Raw genomic sequence first — 17,618 nt, 5'->3', positions numbered from 1 at the left:
ACTGCACTTTAAAAAAGTCCTTCTGGATTTATGCACATCACACACTGAGTTCCCCATGCTGGGAACTCCCATCAATTGTTCTGCATGATTTTTCACGGTAAAGGCATCCTCGAGAACTGGCAGACCACTCTTCCCTGAAGATTCAGTGCCAAAGTGGTACAGAAAACCTCAGCAAAGTGGCTTCATGCAAAAGATCAGCACAGAAACGGCAAGAACAAAAAAACGCTCCTGCACTAGAGGGACAGATAGGCAAGACCAGTCCTGTGCCCCTCTGCTCTCTTGTCTTTTTAACATACAAATTTTAGAAAAGGACTCAACACCATCCCAACCACACCCACGAAGAAGTACCTGCAAGGGCAGGGTGCCAGAATTGCTGCTGCATGGCATCCAGGGTTACAGCTGGTGAGGAATTTAGCAACAAAACAGGTTTTCACTGGAAAATGCCAATTCATCAGAACTGAAATTCTTCAGGGAGGCATATCAGATTCAATGAACTTCCAACACAGCACAGGCAAGGCTCCAAGCTGGTTTCCTGCCAGCTCGCCTGGTGGGCTGCCTGGAAGCCTGGACTCTCAGGGTATGCAACTCCAGGACAGCCCTGCCATGCAGACTGCCCTGTAGCCAGGGACCACAAGGCTTCCTGAAGCTTTGGGCTCCCCTGTTTTTTCCAGGGCTCAGCTCCCACCTCTGCAAAAGGAAAACCAAAAGCCGTGGGAATGCTGACTGAGCTGTAAGCACCAGACCCTGCACTTCCCAGCCCAATTTTACTTTGAATTTTGCTTCTAGTTCAGTGGTTCAGCTTATTTTTCATTACTTCCTCCCTCCCCCTCTTTTTTCACCCTACACTGGGAAAGCACACATTTTTTAAAAATATCCATGTTTCATTCTGAAACAGAGAAAATTGTTCAATTTTCTCCTCCAGCACTGAAAATTTCCTGTGGAACAAAAATTTTATCTTTAAACCAGTTCTACTCAGCACATTCCTCCTCTCTACAGCCTCTCTGCTGCTTGTCCTCTCCCAGCAAAATGGAGCCATGCCGTTCTGCTGCTTTCCAGGCCTTAATGTGCTAAGGAAAGCAGGACTTGGCCCGTCATGCTGTGTTCAGCAAGAGAAACCTGATCCTGCTCTGTTAAGGGGAGGAATTATTTAGGCTATAATTTGCAGTGATTACACACTGTTTGGTATGTTGTCATATGCCATGTTTGCACTCCCTCTGCCAACACATGGACAAGGATGTGTGTAGTCATTTATTAGGCTTGCACCAGAGACAAATGGAATAGCAGCAGGATTAGCTGTCATTCATCTTCGATTGAAAACCTTTCCTTTGCCTGTGGTTGGCTAATGAAATCCACATCGCCAGAATTCATAGCGTTCAGCTGGCTGCAAAGAGAAACCCTCAAGATGCTTTTAATTAGAAGTTGTGAATAATGGTCAACTTGTGTGCATTTTACAGACAGCCACAAAAATCTGCATTGCCACTTTGAGGAATGAACCCAGAGCTGGGATCCACATTATGCAGACTTACATTTCCAGGGGCTAGATGAACAGGTGTCTAAATTCTTAGCTCAACAGTGGCTGCTAGTGTCCCCCTTGAAAAAAAATGGTGCTAGATAATGACTACGCGTCACGCCTGTGACCATATCACTCCATAAGAAAGACTGGTTTCACTGCTTTCACATGGTATTTAATTGAATTAACAGTAAACAGTATTCTCACTGAAACAGTACTTCACTGTGTAAGTGAAGTCTCTCAGGACAACAGTAGTACCTAACACATGCTAATGAGAAAGTTTTAAACTTCCCTTCAATATTTACCTATGCGAGGATACTATAGTTTCAGAACAGTTTATCAAAACAATTGCAAGTCCTCTCATTTAGCATTTTGACAATTAATGTATTTTCTAGGACTCTAGAGACCTGAGAGTCTGCTATCTCCCTTCCCTATTTCTACAAATGAGGTACCAGATTCTTTGAAGTTTCTCATTTCCTTTTGCTTTTGGTGCTGTGGACTCTTCCTTGCAGACAAACTTACTTGAGCACAAAGCAAGTCCAACAAGATGGCACTGAACAGCAAATTAGGCCTTGGTTTTAAAACCAGGACCTCCATTTTGCTGGGTAGCCCCAGTGAAATGTTTCCATAATTTGACAACTTAAACTCCCTCCAGCCATTAATAACTATGATTTTATATAATTGCTGACTTAGACTGTAAGATATGTTGCTACAACTGGGAAAAAAGATTGAATGTCATATTTAAGAACTGTAAATATCAAACAATGACCCTGCATAAGCCACTCAAGTTACTGGAAATGAAAATCATGGCACATTCGTCTATGAAGGCAGTAAATTGTCAGCTGCAGAATGAAGCAGAGCTTAGCAAATGTTCTGTGAAGACTTCAAACTCATAGCTGGGATCTCTGTCTGCTTGTGGGCTGCAGAGATTTTGAAAGCACTTTGGGTTCCTCAGATCTCTAAAGAGTTATAACCACATTTATTACCACTCTCATGCTTTTCTACTAACTGCTGTTTATGTTGCACTTGAGTTCTTCAGGGAGAAGACACACACACATAGACACTTCTCCTACCTGCTTTGGTTGTCACTTTCAGCAAATAACCATCCAAATCGATCTGAAATTGTGGTGTCTCGCAAGGTAGTGAGATGCGGCTCCCATTCCACTTCACTGTGAGGTGCTGCTGGAGGCTGATAGTGTTTCTGCCCAACACAAGGTCCACTGACTTTGTCCAGGAGAAAGAACGGGTCCGACGGGCATCGTTTTTTACCAGCACCTGGAAGGGCGAGGCAGAGGAGGAGCAGTCTTTCGTCAAAACGTACTGACATGTTCCCTGAAAGTTAAATGTCCGTCCATCAAAAGTGTTGTAGTGAGGGTCTCCAAATACAGTGCAAACTCCAGGCTCTGCAGGTGAGTGAGAAACAAAAGCGCCATATCAGGATCAATCAACGTCTGAAAAAAACAGCTGATAAGAATTTAGAGGACACCCCTCTCACCTAATCTGTCTGCCCTACAGGGCAGATTTAGCTGATCCCACTAGGAATATGTATTTTTCAGAAACAGAAGCTTCATGGCTTTTGTAGAAGTCTTTCCCAAAGCAGGTGGGAACGAACCAAGGCCAATCGATCCTTGGGGCAGCATAGGAAGGCTAACCTGTAGCTAGGAACCAAAGACACATCTCCCAACGTATGTGTTTGTCCATTAAACACAACGTGCCACCTAAACAGTTTAGGTTATTACAATGCCTGTGAAATTGTTCAAATTATTTCATTTCCAGAAAATACGAGGCCCAATCATGATATCAGAGCAGTCAGAGCCCTGGGCTTGCAGAGCCCACAGGTCTCTGGAGATGTGTGATGGGAGCCTTCCCACCTAGCTTCAGCTTTCCAAAGATGAAATGCCTAGTCTAAGCATTTCATCCAGTCTCCCTCTCACTGTCAGAGAGAAACAGACATGACTAGAAAGTCTTTCATCTCATCTAGTTTTAGACATCTCTTTTAATACATAGGGAATTACCCTCTGGAGGCACCTGCCTCTCTGCTGCCAGCTTTGGGAGCACAAAAAAGTACTACAGCTATAGACATTCCTCTCTCAGACAGTTAAATTCCCCTGGGATGAACTCCCATCCTTAAGTTGTGTTGTGGGACTAAAGCCTAATCCACTAACCGAAGCAGAATTCAAAACATCACACGGATATTTTTGAGACTAATTTTCATGTCCCCAGTTAGGCAGGGGTGATCCCCTGAAATTAAAAGCCATCAGACCACTTCAGCAGGACCTGATTCTGTCCGTATTTTACATAGACACACTTATAAATATTGTACATTTATAAACTAGATACATCTATGTTTTTTTTCCTCAATTATCTGTAGAACCAGAATCTTTATTTAATGTTACAAACTATCATATATCTTGTCGATACACAACTGACTTGTAGCAGTTATTGTTATCATGCTATCCACTAAAAGCCCGTAGTACTTGCATAGCATGATGCAATGACTGCCTAAGGGTATCGTATCTCTACCAATCATTTGCATCATTACAAATGGAGGGAGAGTTCTTATTGATGTTTGCAGCCATACGCTGGTCAGAGAAGTTGCAGCTCATAGGCAGAACATTTCCACGCTCGTGTCAATGATGCTGAGTTACCCTGCAGTTACCCAACAATTGATTGAATTGCCTTGCAATCAAAGAGACCAGCAAATTTATTTGCATTGCAGCCTTCTGGCATAACAATTGGTCCTAACCACAGCTCGTTGCTGCTGTTCCTGGAAGAAAGAGTCTCGAGGCAGAGAAATGCACGCTGTGACTGCCAGCTGGGTACCCATGGGCTGAGGCCGCTTTTGAAAGATGACGCCTGGTTTAGATGGAAGGCTTGGTGGAGTAACAAAATTTGACTCAGGAATCAGAGAGCTGTGAACAGCATCAACCAAAGAAAAAAAAAAAAACACCCCAACAAAACCCCACCAACAAAGGAGGGGAGAGTAACAGGGAATACAATTTATTCACTAAAAAAAATAAATTATCCAACTAACAATGTCCCGCCTGAAAAAGCGGCTAAAAAGGGCAAATTCAAACCCACAAAAAAGAAAGAGATATGGATGTCATGGAGAAAAGGCAGAGAGTTCCTTCAGTGGAGTGCAATGAAGCTCGGATTATGCAACACACCTTTCCCAGCAGGGTTTTTCAGCCTGGGCATAGTCCTATGCTAGAACAGCTATAACCTTTCTGGCATTTTTCTAGGTGTAGTTAAAAAGCACAGAAAATGGGGCTGAAGGGGACCCCAGGAGACATTACCTTTTCCTTCTCCAGCTGCAATGCAGAATCACCTGTGTCTATGTTATTCCTGACAGATATTTTTCTAACCTGCTCTTAAAGAGCAGTGGTAACAGCAACTCCACGGCTGCCTCTGGCAACCTTTAGCAGTGCTCGTCTGTCCTCGCCGTGAGTAAAGTCTTCCTAAAGTCTAACCTCAGTCTCCCTCACCGCACGGCACAGTGCCATCACAGAGCTGGTACCTGAGACATTTGTACTTTACCCCTAACTTGAGACACGCATGCTGCTTTAGCTAAGCCAGTAACTAGTCTTGGCATCATTATTATGCCTCTTTACTACGTCTGGCAAATAGGGACCAAAAGTTTCAATTTCTCTATTGACAGCTCCATTAGAAGTCAAAATGAAGCACATTTGACCAAAACCTCTGCAAATCAGGCCCAAAGGACTTTAAGCAGATCCTGAAAACCAAGATGCTTAGATAAGAGAATGCTTTTAAAAATGTGCACTTCTGTGAGTCTCATTTTCCTCATTAATACCAATGAGGATATCAAGAAATGCTTTCCAAAGTCTATAAAGAGATTAATTGATTCTCAATAAATTAGCAGGAACCATAAAGTTTTTAATCACCAACATAATTTTTACCAATGGGAAAAAAATCCATAAATTTTAGATGGAGATCAGCTGACTTTACTGTTACTAAATCATACCAACTTGTTTCTGAATTCCTTATGTACTTATGTAATTATCTGCACGATGAATATTAAGATACATTACCTGCTCAGATTCTGTTTCATTTTCTTGGGCTTTAATTTTTCTTTAAACGTACTAACAACTTTTATGAAAACAAGGAAACTATCAACAAAAAATCAGTGCAAATATCAGCGAAGATTTCAGAGGAGAACTGGATTTTGTCTGCATTTCTAGAGGCTAAGAATGTGGAGATGTTATACAAGTTATTACCTAACATACTAGGAGGGGTAAGCTGGTTCTTCACCTAAGCAAGTGACTAAGAAGCAAGACATGAGAGGAACAACCGTAATTTAGAGATGTGCAAGTAAAATTGATAGTACCAATGGGATCCAAAGGAAATATTTATTTTTAATTTCTAACGTGTTATGCACAGTAATGTTGTTTTATGTTATGTTACATCGTGTCACGTCATATGTCAACTTGATGCAGTGCAGTTAAAATAAAAAAGAATGTATTTTGGACTGGATAGCTGAATGTCTGATCCAAATTTCACTGTTTTCTTTAATAACCAAGGAAATGGGGGAGGGAAAATCTACCTAAAAACAGCCTGAATAATTGATTCTCTGATATCACTGTGTAAAACATTCTTGAAAAGTTTGCTAAAATTGTGGCTTTTAAAAAAAAATCTACACCCTGCAAGAGTGTGTGTGATAACTCAGGCACTGCCAGTAAGAAGAACTGATTGGCCTAGAAATAAACCTTAAACACTGGGTGTAACGAGACTGCAAAAGACAGGCAACATGAAAAGAGTTCCTGCCATTTTTAGGTTTGGGGTTGTTTATTTCCTGTTGGGAGACTTTCAGTCATGTTTTACAGTTTGCCTCTTTTTTTTTTTTTTTCTTCCTTTTTTTCCCCTTCTGAAACAAATGAGTCTTTCTGCTTGGCTGGTTTTGAAACCTACTGGAACCACCAGTTCTCTAGTTCGGATCATGTGTGACTTGCTTCTCTGTTGGGACATAGCAGACGGAGAGGTGTTGCTGCACCACCAAAGCTACGTTCCCCAACACTGCAGTATGAATTTTGGTAGTCTGTGCTAACAAGGCATAGGGTCATGGGTAAAGACCCTTCCCTTTTTTTCCTACAGTAAATTGTTCCCAGCTTATTGTGGATACTCCTTGTCTCTATGAGCTGTCTGGGGCATGGTTAGAAAATGGCAATTATATAGAATACTTCCGTCTAAGACTCCACCAGCCTCCACCTATTTTCAGCTTAGGGACTTTCTGAGCTAGACATGGTTTCTCTTTATTTAGTAACCTTTGATAGACTTCTTTTCTGTGAATTTTTCCAGTCTCCCCTTGAACTCTAAAATGATTTTAGCATCCACCACATCCTTAGCCAAAGTGCATGCAGAACCACCGCTTCTTGCTTGTTTTGAACCTGTCATTCATGATTTTTGATGTCATCTTTTGCTCATTTACACATGCACATGAAGGCAAATATACCCGTTCCCTCTCTGTCCCTGAAAAACACAGGCTTTCCAAAGGAGGGCCCCAGAGCTATGTTCGTTCAGGAGGCTGTTATTTTCAAAGTGCCTTAGGCACTCAGCTCTGATTAAACATTATTGGGACCTGGCTGCAAACACTTAGAAACCTCTTTTGGAAATCCTGCATTTAGGCTCCCAATTCAGTATTCAAAACTTCTGGCTTTTGTAAAGCTTCTGGGAGCTCAGCAGTTTTCACATTTGTTTTTTAAGCAACTAAATATGGACTTCACGCTTTTACATTTGACAATCTTAAACTACATGTGTGATTCATGCAGTTTTCTCAGCTCCCACCCTAAGGCTCTACAGCTTACTTGCAAACTAATAATAATAGTATTTAAGTGCTAAAGTGAATACTATAGAACTCTTGGCATACTTTCCTTGCATTTACAAATCATGCGCCCAATTCAAATGAAATATTGACTTTCATTAGAAAAGGTAACGAGGAAGGTAACTGTGGGCAAGAAGCACCGTTTTTGAAAACACACGTATCTGTACAAAAAAGGAAGCTGAAAAAGCAACAGCAAGAAAAAGAACATTTTAGCATTCCCTGAGTTTTAATGTACTCTCATACGGAAAAAAAAAAAAAAGTTGATGAAATTCTGACCTGTTTTGGTCAACATGGAGGGATAAAAGTCTGAAAGACAACTCATTTCTAGTTAAGTACTATGCTGAGTAAGGGTAAGAACCACTTATTGAAATAAGTGGTTGCCAAAAAGTACCTTTCTGCCTTCCACACAATGCCCCCTTCCCCAGACAGCATTTAGCCTTTCTAGAAAGGTGAGATATATATACTGCTTGGTGGAGGCCAGACAGACAGTCAGCACACACATCCTGACCAGCCGGAGAGCATGAGCATATTGGCTGCGCAATTAGAACACTTGTAGCTCCAAAGCAGCCACAGGATATATTGTCTCTAGCTGGGTTTATTATTTGTTGGGATATAAAGGAAATGGGACACAAATCCGTAGGAAACCAGGCTCTGTTAGCTCTGGTGCTCATGGAATAGCTTGTTTTATTTTTTCAGGAGATCAGAGCAGTCAATTGAAGTCCAAGATGTCCAGATGTCTGGTCACACTCTTCTGGGCTTGTAGCTAGTTAAGAGTGGCCAAGAAAAATATACTTTAAATTATAACTAAAATTGGTTTGGACACTTTCTAAGTAAGGAGAGGGAGGAAAAAATACAAGTTTACCAGTTAAGGGTGTTCTGGTTGCACATCTATAATTCAAAAAGATCTCAGCTTTTTAAAAATAGAATGAAACTTTGAATGCAATTAGCCCATATGCTGAATTAAGCCCTAAATCAAACAGAACACATTATTAACTTTTGAAAACTAGCTACAGAACACGCATAATAGAATTTCATTAGCTTTTCTGTAAAAAATGCATAGCCATAGAGTACTTTCCTCATAACTGCTGCATAGTGCAGCTTGATATAATACACATTACAAGGTGTGGTGTCAAAAACTCCACAGGAGTCTTTATGGTCTATTTCATAAATAAAATAGCTATTCCAATTTGTCCAAATACATATTTATACAGTAGACCATCATGACTGAAATGGCTGAGGAGGTAAATCATGAACAGCATTCCAGTATGAATAAACAGTTGCAGTCTTTTTGTTTTATGTATTTCTTCATGGCAAGAAAATAACACAAGAAACAGGAGCAGCAAGGGCCTATGTGGTCCCTCAGTCTCACTCCCTGCTCTCATGGGTACCTGCAATGCATAACTCCACCTTTTTTCTTTTTGCTTTTTCCTTTGAAGAGTCCGCACTTTTTTCAGTGTATCTATAAAAACACATAAAAAGGATGCAGGACTAGGTGAAAGTACCGCCCTTTTACTCCTAAGGCTGTGTCCAAATGCCTTTGACTTTGGTTTAGCTCCATTGGTCATTTTGTCAATTAAAAAACCTGCAGAATGATTTGTGATGAATGAAATTTTCTGCCCCAAAAGTGGCCTTCACTGCAAAATTAATCATGTGTACTACTAGACCTAGATGACTGCAGTCCACTTTGAAAAAACTTCATCCATAAAGTCTCACAATGACTTGGATAAGACTGTGTTAGGATTATTGATCATGATTAAAATACATCTACATGGTTGCCATAGGAAGCTTTCATACTGCGTGCTGCAATTTCAGCAAGGCCTATCAATTCTTCTTTGTCAAGAACAAAGATTTAACCTCCCCTGCAAATTCCCATCTTTGTCTGGAGTTGAGAGCAGTCTGTTAATGTTATTTGAACTCAGGTTTAGTGTTTTCTTTTTTTAATATGAAAATGACCTTGGTCTAACATAGGATTACTAATTTATGGAATTGACGTCAGTGGTGATTTTTCTAAATCAAGCCCAAAAGAGTACATTTCATTACATTTTTACAGCAGGATAAACTAAACTGTTGAATTTTCCACTGGTATGACCACTGTGTTTAATTAGTGATAACTGTACACCAGCCATGGAGCTTAAAACAGCAACATGCCAAAACTAACCATAGTTAACTTCAGCAAGAGTAGACAAAAGAGACTCTCCAGCTCTTTAGGAGACGAGGTACTTTTTCTCCCTGCAACAAACTGCTTTGAAAAATAATCCTTTGATTTTTTTTTCAGTTTAAAGTGTATCCTTTAACAACGTGACTGATTTTGACCCACTTCATAGAAATTGGCTGCATTTAAACCGTACTCAAAGCTCTGCTGTGTACAGTATGTTCTTGTACCTCCTATGTTGTTTTTACTTTGGAAAATTAATATCTGCTGGACCGCCAGAAATGTCTGGTGTGTTAATATGTGGAGAGAGAACCAACATAAGTGGGTGGGTGAGGGAAAGGGCTGTGCATGTACATCTTATCTCGTCTCATCAGAAATTGGCTGAATTGGCAAATTTTCTAATTACTATCTAAGATAGTCATCATCACTGAAATCCTTATGAATTTGCCTTTTGCCTGTCTTATGTCATGATGGGATTGACAGCACTTCTGGGGCAAAGGTGGAATTAGTTCCTTGCAAACAGCAACTGTTAAAACACTAATGGCTACCATTACTGTGTGACACTGGATATTTAAGGGTTTTGATTGCATTACCTGATAAAAGCTGGGAACAGTCTTTAATTACAAAAGCTTAGAATCAGCTCAGTATCATCTCTCCTCCAAATACTAAATGGGTCTATAGTGAGACACCTCTCCAAAAAAGGTCCCCTCTGTTTCATGTGCAGGAAGAGCATGCCACTGCAGGACAGTGCAACAAGCCTCTCAGCTTCGTGTACAATGAGCACTTAAGCCAGTGAGCTGCAGACAGGACCCATAATAAGAGGCTAAGGTAATAAGCTTTGGGGAGACCTAAGAGCCATTTGCTAGTACCTAGAAGAAGGTTGCTGGGAAGATGGAGACAGGCTCTTTACAGACCTGCATGGCAGGGGGACAAGCAACAATGGTCTGCTCTTAATTTCACATGTCTTATAGTCATGACCATTCCCTATCATTAACAAGTTCTGACTTTTTAGGTAATACAGTTCCTAGATGAGTTACTTTTACTTTGAAGAAATCTAATTTTTGCCTCCTTCTCCCATGAAACAATTATCACAAGTCATCATTCTCTGGCAGCATTTCTGAAGGAGTCACTGTACTGTCTTCTTTTTAACCCTTTCCAGTAGAAGGTCTCCAGTGCTTTGGGGAAAATGGCTCACCCTATTATTTTCCTCCCTCTCTCATGTTACAAAAGAACACATGAGAAAGGTTAAATGAGACTGAAGCATAAGAACAGAGGCAAGATAGAGATCAATAAATTCATGACACTAATGACATGTCATGTTTGAGCAGAGGTCTATGCAAATTTTTTCTCCCTTGAAACTGAGCTAACATGAAACTAACTGCTGGTCAGTTGAATCCTCTTTCATTTCTCCCTCTGCTCAGTATTATTTCAAGTGTTTCTGAGGTTCCCACTTGTATTTAATTTCGACGTGATACAGAAGACTTGCAAACTAGATTTATTTTATCACAAGTTCCATGTTTCAAAATAATTGAGCTGCAGAGTGGAAAAACAGGTATTTAGCATATGGAATTTGTGCAATCCAAGAGCAGTCAGAACTGAGTTGATCAGCAAAATCAATTTGCTTTTAGACAAAAGAATAGGAAACACTCTCCTTAAAAACTTGTTCCTTCTTTCAGAAGTCTTCCTAGAAATCATAAAACCCCTAAAAGCAGTCTGCCCCTATTTGGTAAAATACTTAAACATGTCCTGAAGGAAATGCGTTGTATCCTGTTCACTTCAGTGAAGACAGGTCTCCCTGTTGACTTAAATCGGACAGGCTTAAACATAAGTATTTGTGTAAGTAAGTGCTTTGCTGACTAGGAGAGAACACAAGTGATATCGTAAGATGATCATTCCTGAAGTGAAAAGTAAAGGGATAAAAAGGTGATGGTCGAGCTAAACTTCATACAGACAGAAGGATAGCTTTCTATTGTACTTTCCACTGCTGCCCCACACTGTCTCAGATTTCTGCACACCTTTTTTAATTCTCACAAGTCATCTGCAAAGGTGTTGGATTATATATACACATAGCTGGGACATTATTTACGGATATAAAAGGTACACAGTTCTAAAAGTTACAACTCTATTCATTTGCTTATTTTGCTTATTACCTACACATTTCACAGGCCAACTATATCCTTCAAGAAGCAGCACCTCAGATTTGACAAAAATGGTGTCATTTGGAAAAAATGAAATAAAATAAAAATAAAACACCCAGGCATTTTATTTTAAATTTACAGATTTAGAGGAGGCAAAATCTGTGGTCAGCAATAATCACCTGCCCTTTATCCACCTCTAAAAAGAAGACAGAAAAGTAAACATACTTCTACTATATTTATTTTCTCTGAAATAAAAAAAAAAAAGAATGTAAAGAATGTGAAGAAAGAACTTACTTTCAGTGCAAATAGGACAGCATCCTTTTCTGTTCAGGATTTTACCCTAATTGGGAGAAAGACAGGCTGATTTAATGAAAGAGGTTTTGGAGCAATGACTGTGTTATGTTGTAAGGCTGGATAAGCCTTTGAAAATAGTTCAAGTTGTATTTGAACTCAATGCCCCAGCTACAGCTTCAAATATCAGGTGCTAAAAACAGACAGAACTATTCAAAGAGCTTCCTGGCAGTCTTGTAAGAAATTAAATACTAAAAGAGTTCTCTGTTACCACTTTTCTCTTTAGAGAGAGTGTGAGAGAATTTTGGACTCGTATTCACGGATATCTAAAGCAGACTAGTCAAGGGGTTAACAAGATCACTACCTTGTCCCCCACCTCCCAAAATATATACAATGCATTTCCTACACATACTCTTTTAGTCGCCACACAGAGGCCATTTGCTCCACACCCACACTCCCCCCAAATCATTCATTTTTCCTACAAAAATGAAGTAAGGAAGGAGGCACTGGTAGAGATTGAGTATGGACAGATTTCTTTCATGGATAAATCTTGTGGTATCTCTCACCAAATCATATTACCAACCATGGACCAGTCTCCCCAGTCAAGTAAATGGGCATGCATCCAAGGATGTGCAATGTCTAAAAGTCTAAACGTCTAAAAACATTTGGTCTAGTCATAGTAATACGGACAAAAGGTTTGAGTCTTTATTTACCACTCTGCCCCGGTCAGCTTTATTTATGATTGTGTCTTATAGAAGGCTGGCTAGCAGTAGGAGCCATGCCTCTGTGTACATACATTCATGGTCTTTCTCAGTCTTCTTCGAATTAAAAGATGTTCTATCTGATTTTACTTAAATTCCCTAAAGCTAACCGTCAAGCCAAAGGATAAGCCTGGAAAATTTCAGACTGAACGATGTGTTTTTCCAAGCAAAAACTGGCGTGGCTTATAACAGAACTTACTGGAGCTCACCCGCATTTCCATACAGGGAAGGAAGAGGTATATGGAGCTGTGCTGCTCCCCAGCACCGACCCTTTACTCCAACAGTAGTTGAACAGAAAGTCCCCTTTGTGGGACCGCTGCTCCTGTCCTCCACCAAGCAGGTGAGCAAGAGACGGCCAGCAAGAGCAAGCCAACAGAGCTGTGCCATTCTGCCCACTCAACATACTCAACAGTGCAGAAAAGCTGATGAAAACAGACAACAGGTGGCAGGCCTATGCAGAGGGCAGGGAAGCAAGCCCCCCTATTGCTGTCTGCCTTGCCTTCTGCCTACAGTGCTGCCAAGCTTTGACAATGTGCATGGGGAGAAATGAACTCCAAGTATCTGCCAGCAGACTGGAGTGGGGCGCGCTCCATCCTGCTCATGCTTCATGTGCCCAGATGGCATGAATGAGAGCCTGGTGATGAGTGCGCTTGGGCTTATCATCCGCAGGGCATAGAAGTTGAGTGTAAGCTTGTCTTTGAATGTGCAACTGCATGTGAACAGACACAGGGCACATCTGGACTTGAGAAAAGGCCTGGATCAGAGTTTCACTGGCAGTGTGGGCAATGCTTAGATATTTGTGTGACCACCAGGCCCCAGAGCAAAGAGAATAGCTGAGGACCAGGCTGCAACAGGGAGACCCTCCAAGCACTTGCTAGAACAAAACCCCTTAAAGAAGGAACATTAAAACTGCACAGAAATAGGGAGCAGGGCAACACTTATTTGTACAAACGGAAGATGTGCAGCTGACTGCCACACACTGCACTGTACAGCCTTACCTCTCCATTTCAATAAAAGAGTTGAAATCATCAGCCGAGCTGGAAGTGGCAAGAATTCAAGTGAAATTGGAATCTCCAAGGCAGCCTGCTGAGGCTGGTTACTTGAGCCACCATGTTGGCCCAAGATCCTGTTTTTGTCTTGTAGAATAAGGAAACCCATTATTGCTAACATGTGCTGCAAGAGTTCGTTAGCTTTGAGGGTTCCCTTAGGAGTGGGCTAAGTGATGTGATCCCATTTTTCCCTATGAATATTTATAAGCAGACCACATTTGAGTCTATTTATTTTCTGGGATTTTTCTTCTTTTTTATGAGGTTTTCAATTTTATGTCTGAGGTTTTATTTTCTATTTTTTTAAGGCAAGACTAATTGCGGGGGGGAAGGGGGTTGTTTGGTTGTGCAATAGCAACAGCTGTTGTTTTTTTGTGCCTCATTTGGCACTAGAGTAAAAACAGCAACTTTTTGTTTGTAATAATAACAGATGTGTATAACATTAAATGCAGTCTGTGCTAGAGATGGGAGAACGTGTTCTGAATAAATTTTCAACTCACTTGAAGTTCACGGGTTCAAAATTTACCCACAAAATCGAACTCTGAAAATGTCTTCACATGCCATGAATTTAATTCTATTAACTTTTGCACAGCCTTGGAACTCAGAAAAGGCTGTGTGCTGTAAAATTCACCAGGCTCTTCTCTAGCAGTACAAAAAGAGACATGTCCATGGCCACCGACCATTACCACAGGCTTATATTGTTAGTAGGGAATGCAAAGGCACGAGGAGAGGAGGCGAGGCAGAAAATAAGAAGGATGGGTAATCGGAAAGGAGATGGCACAAGGCAAGAAAGAGGCTGGAGCAGAGCTAGGGCAAGTGAACAGCAAATTAGGTAAGAAAAGGTCTAAAGGATCTCTGAAACGCAGTCTTGCCAAGTGTTGAGATTACTCCCTTTCTATGAAGTATTTAAGCATGTGTTTAAGTTTAAACACACATGGAAGGCCTACTAACTTTAGCAGGACTGGACACGTGCTTAATAGCTTTGCTGGTTGGGGGCCAACGTGTACCGCACCTTGCAGGCTGACACTCCAGGTAAATGAGAGAGGGAATATCTCATTTTATCTCATAAGAAACAGAAACCACAGGCCACAAGGCTCACTAGAAGCCCAAGGAGGACCCATTTTACTACAAATGTGACAGGAGGGATTGAATTTGTGAAACGTATTGCCTCCGCTGCAGATGAAAAGAAGCTAAGAAAGACACTTCCTGTAATTACTGATATAGGATTAAAGGCTCCAAAAAGAAAAGAATAAAAGAAACAGAAAAATGTGCCTAACTCAGTGAAGAAAATGAAAGAAATGGCAGAAACAGGCTGAAAATATGTCAGCCTGCCACCAACACACTGAATAATAGAAATGGTTGTACGGTATTGGAAATTTCTGCAGAATTACCGCTTTGAAACCCATCCTTTCAAGAAATAATTGGCCAAAATCTATGCTGGTAAATTAAATAATATTCCATCACAAAAAAAAACCCACAACATCCTCCAAAGAGTATTAAGACTGCATGGTAAAGCATTTAAGTCAAGGAATAATATTGTGAGTTCCTTGTGAATCTTCGATCCTTTCACACTCAGTTGTGTGTATCATAACACAGTTTTAATGACATAACTTTATGTGGCCTGACACCCTAAGGGACACTAAACAGCATTTTATTCCACAGCAGTCTTCAATAGTCAATAGAGACTGCTTACTGCCAGAAATATTGTGAAGAGAGAAAAGAAATGGGAGTTCACACCTACAGTTTGCAGAGAGAGCAGACAGCATAACTCTGTGTGTGATGTCCAGACTTTTAGTATCAGGATCACTTGAATAATATGGTGTCTTTAATTAATGTTTATAGATTTGTGACAGAATATCTCATCAGAGTGGAGCACACATGAAAAGTAAAAGATTTAAATCCATTAGCATACATTATTTGCTTTAAAATTACTTGGAACCCACTTGGAATAGGAAAATAAATCTCACACTTGTGTTTACATTCTTTCTCCTACTTGTCCTTCCAATTTAGCTTGCAAGAGCAGAAATGTAATGTGTACCTGTGGAGGAGGGTGGATTTGCATGCAGCTTGCTATAGACTCCATTTTAAGGTGGGGAGCAGGCTGACTGGTTAGATATTGGAGGGAATGGTGCTGCGGGGTAACAAAGTTGGTCTTTTCAGCCCTATGGAACTGGACCTTGTTTGAGGACTCAACTTGGAGGCCTAGGACAGTTTAGGACTTGACATTAACCTTGGAGCAGATCGTGTAGCAGTACTGAACAAGTTCGTCAGTCAGTCGGTTATGCTGCCACAGAACTGCAGATGGTGAATTTTTACCCACCACTTTTTCCATTTTAGAAGCCACTTCAACTGATCATCTCAATGCTCAAACTTATATACGAGTACTGCTGAAGTGGCATATTTCACTTGAGACCTATGTTAAATCGTATTAGTTATTTGATCTCAGAAGCATCTTAAATGTTTGAAAACCATCAGCACAGCGAAAATATAAATGAGATGCAATGTGTGCCTGGTTCTCAGCCAACAAAGAATCTGAAGAGACCTAAAGGGTTCAAACTCTCACATCCTGCTTATATTGTGAATGGCCTGAACAAACCTGATTGCCATGAGCCACATCAGGTTCCCAGAAGAGCAGCTCCATTTGTTCACACTTCCTAAGATGTATGCAACATCTCACGTGAGGCCCATTAACAGGACAGCTGCCCTCGGGGGTGAGTGCCAAAGTGACCTGAAAAGGATGGCCCCTCTTCTGAGGATGCAAGAACCACTCTTGCAGCCCATTGGCACAGTAGAACAGGGAGCACAGACTCTGTATTCTACCACCGCTTCTGGCTGTCAAAAGTTCACACGTATAAAATTTTACAAACTAGAGTTTGTCATTTAAAATTTTATACCTAGGTGTCTGTGACTCATATTTTCCTCACTGGCTTCCAGGATGGAGAAGGAAACACTGAGAAGGTGTAATGCTAATGACTTGGCTCTCACTTCTGCAGTTCTGTTCAAAGATCTGCCCCTACATGAGGTGCTATTCAGAGCTCCCTCTTCTGAAAGCTTGAGCTATTAAAACAAAATAATTTGTCAGTGACAGAAACCCAAGAAACAAAGGCTGACTTTAGCTCAAGGTTTCAAGTAATGCTAATTTTTGAAGCAATTAAGTAAAGTTACAATTACACCACTCTTTGGGTTCTCTTCAGACTTTCAAATAAAAAATACTCAGACTGCAATCTCAAAGAAAGCAGCATGGCTTGATTGAAATCATTTGCTTTGCTTTGTCCAATTTACATTTTCAACCAAGTATTAAGCTGCATATGCACTGAGAAACGCAAGTACAACAACCTCCTGTGGCTTGCCTTAACAATATGCATGCTTTTGAAATATTAACATAGTCATCTCACCACTCTATAAATCTATTAAATATATGTTTACATATATTTATGTATGTTTACATATATTACATATATGTTTAAAGATGTTACAGTGCAGATACTTGGGACAGAGAAAGTTAAAGGGAGGAAGAGAAAAGAAGCAGAGTCTTCAGAGCAAGGACAGAGACGGGAAGCCCATATCCAGGGTAGCAGTAGCGCACTTGGGGAATGCTAGCCTAAATTAATATGCCAGAGGATCCCTTCTTTCCAATCTGCATGCCGTACTGCCATGCACACACTTACAAGAAACACTGAGAAAGATAATGCTGGAGAAAAAAAGAGAAGAAAGCTCTGTTCTTTTAAAAACTCACATGAGGACAGCTGCTGACTGGAATGCACTGTTTCTTGCGACACTCTGTCTTGCCTTTCACACAAGCACAGATGGTGCAGTTCACAGAGGACCACATCTCTCCATCCTGCAAGAGGGAACATGATATAGTATCAGCTGGGGTGGCAACA

General features: G+C 40.7%; 1 protein-coding gene across 2 annotated transcripts in view; it reads right to left on the bottom strand.

Annotated features, from left to right (window-relative positions):
* Positions 1-17,618, bottom strand: part of BMPER (BMP binding endothelial regulator) — a 153,115-nt gene that overhangs the window by 54,035 nt on the left and 81,462 nt on the right. Inside the window, exons 10-12 of one of the 2 annotated variants that reach the window (XM_054192782.1) lie at positions 17,471-17,575; positions 11,931-11,976; positions 2,584-2,913 (exon numbers count right to left, since the gene is read on the bottom strand). In XM_054192782.1, the coding sequence (XP_054048757.1) occupies positions 2,584-2,913; positions 11,931-11,976; positions 17,471-17,575 (481 nt within the window). The remainder of the gene's footprint in view (positions 1-2,583; positions 2,914-11,930; positions 11,977-17,470; positions 17,576-17,618) is intronic. The other variant, XM_054192784.1, reaches the window with a different exon arrangement.

The sequence above is a fragment of the Rissa tridactyla genome, chromosome 2 (genome assembly GCF_028500815.1).
Source record: "Rissa tridactyla isolate bRisTri1 chromosome 2, bRisTri1.patW.cur.20221130, whole genome shotgun sequence".
NCBI classification, from domain to species: Eukaryota; Metazoa; Chordata; class Aves; order Charadriiformes; family Laridae; genus Rissa; species Rissa tridactyla.
This window is presented reverse-complemented; position numbering and strand designations above follow the sequence as displayed.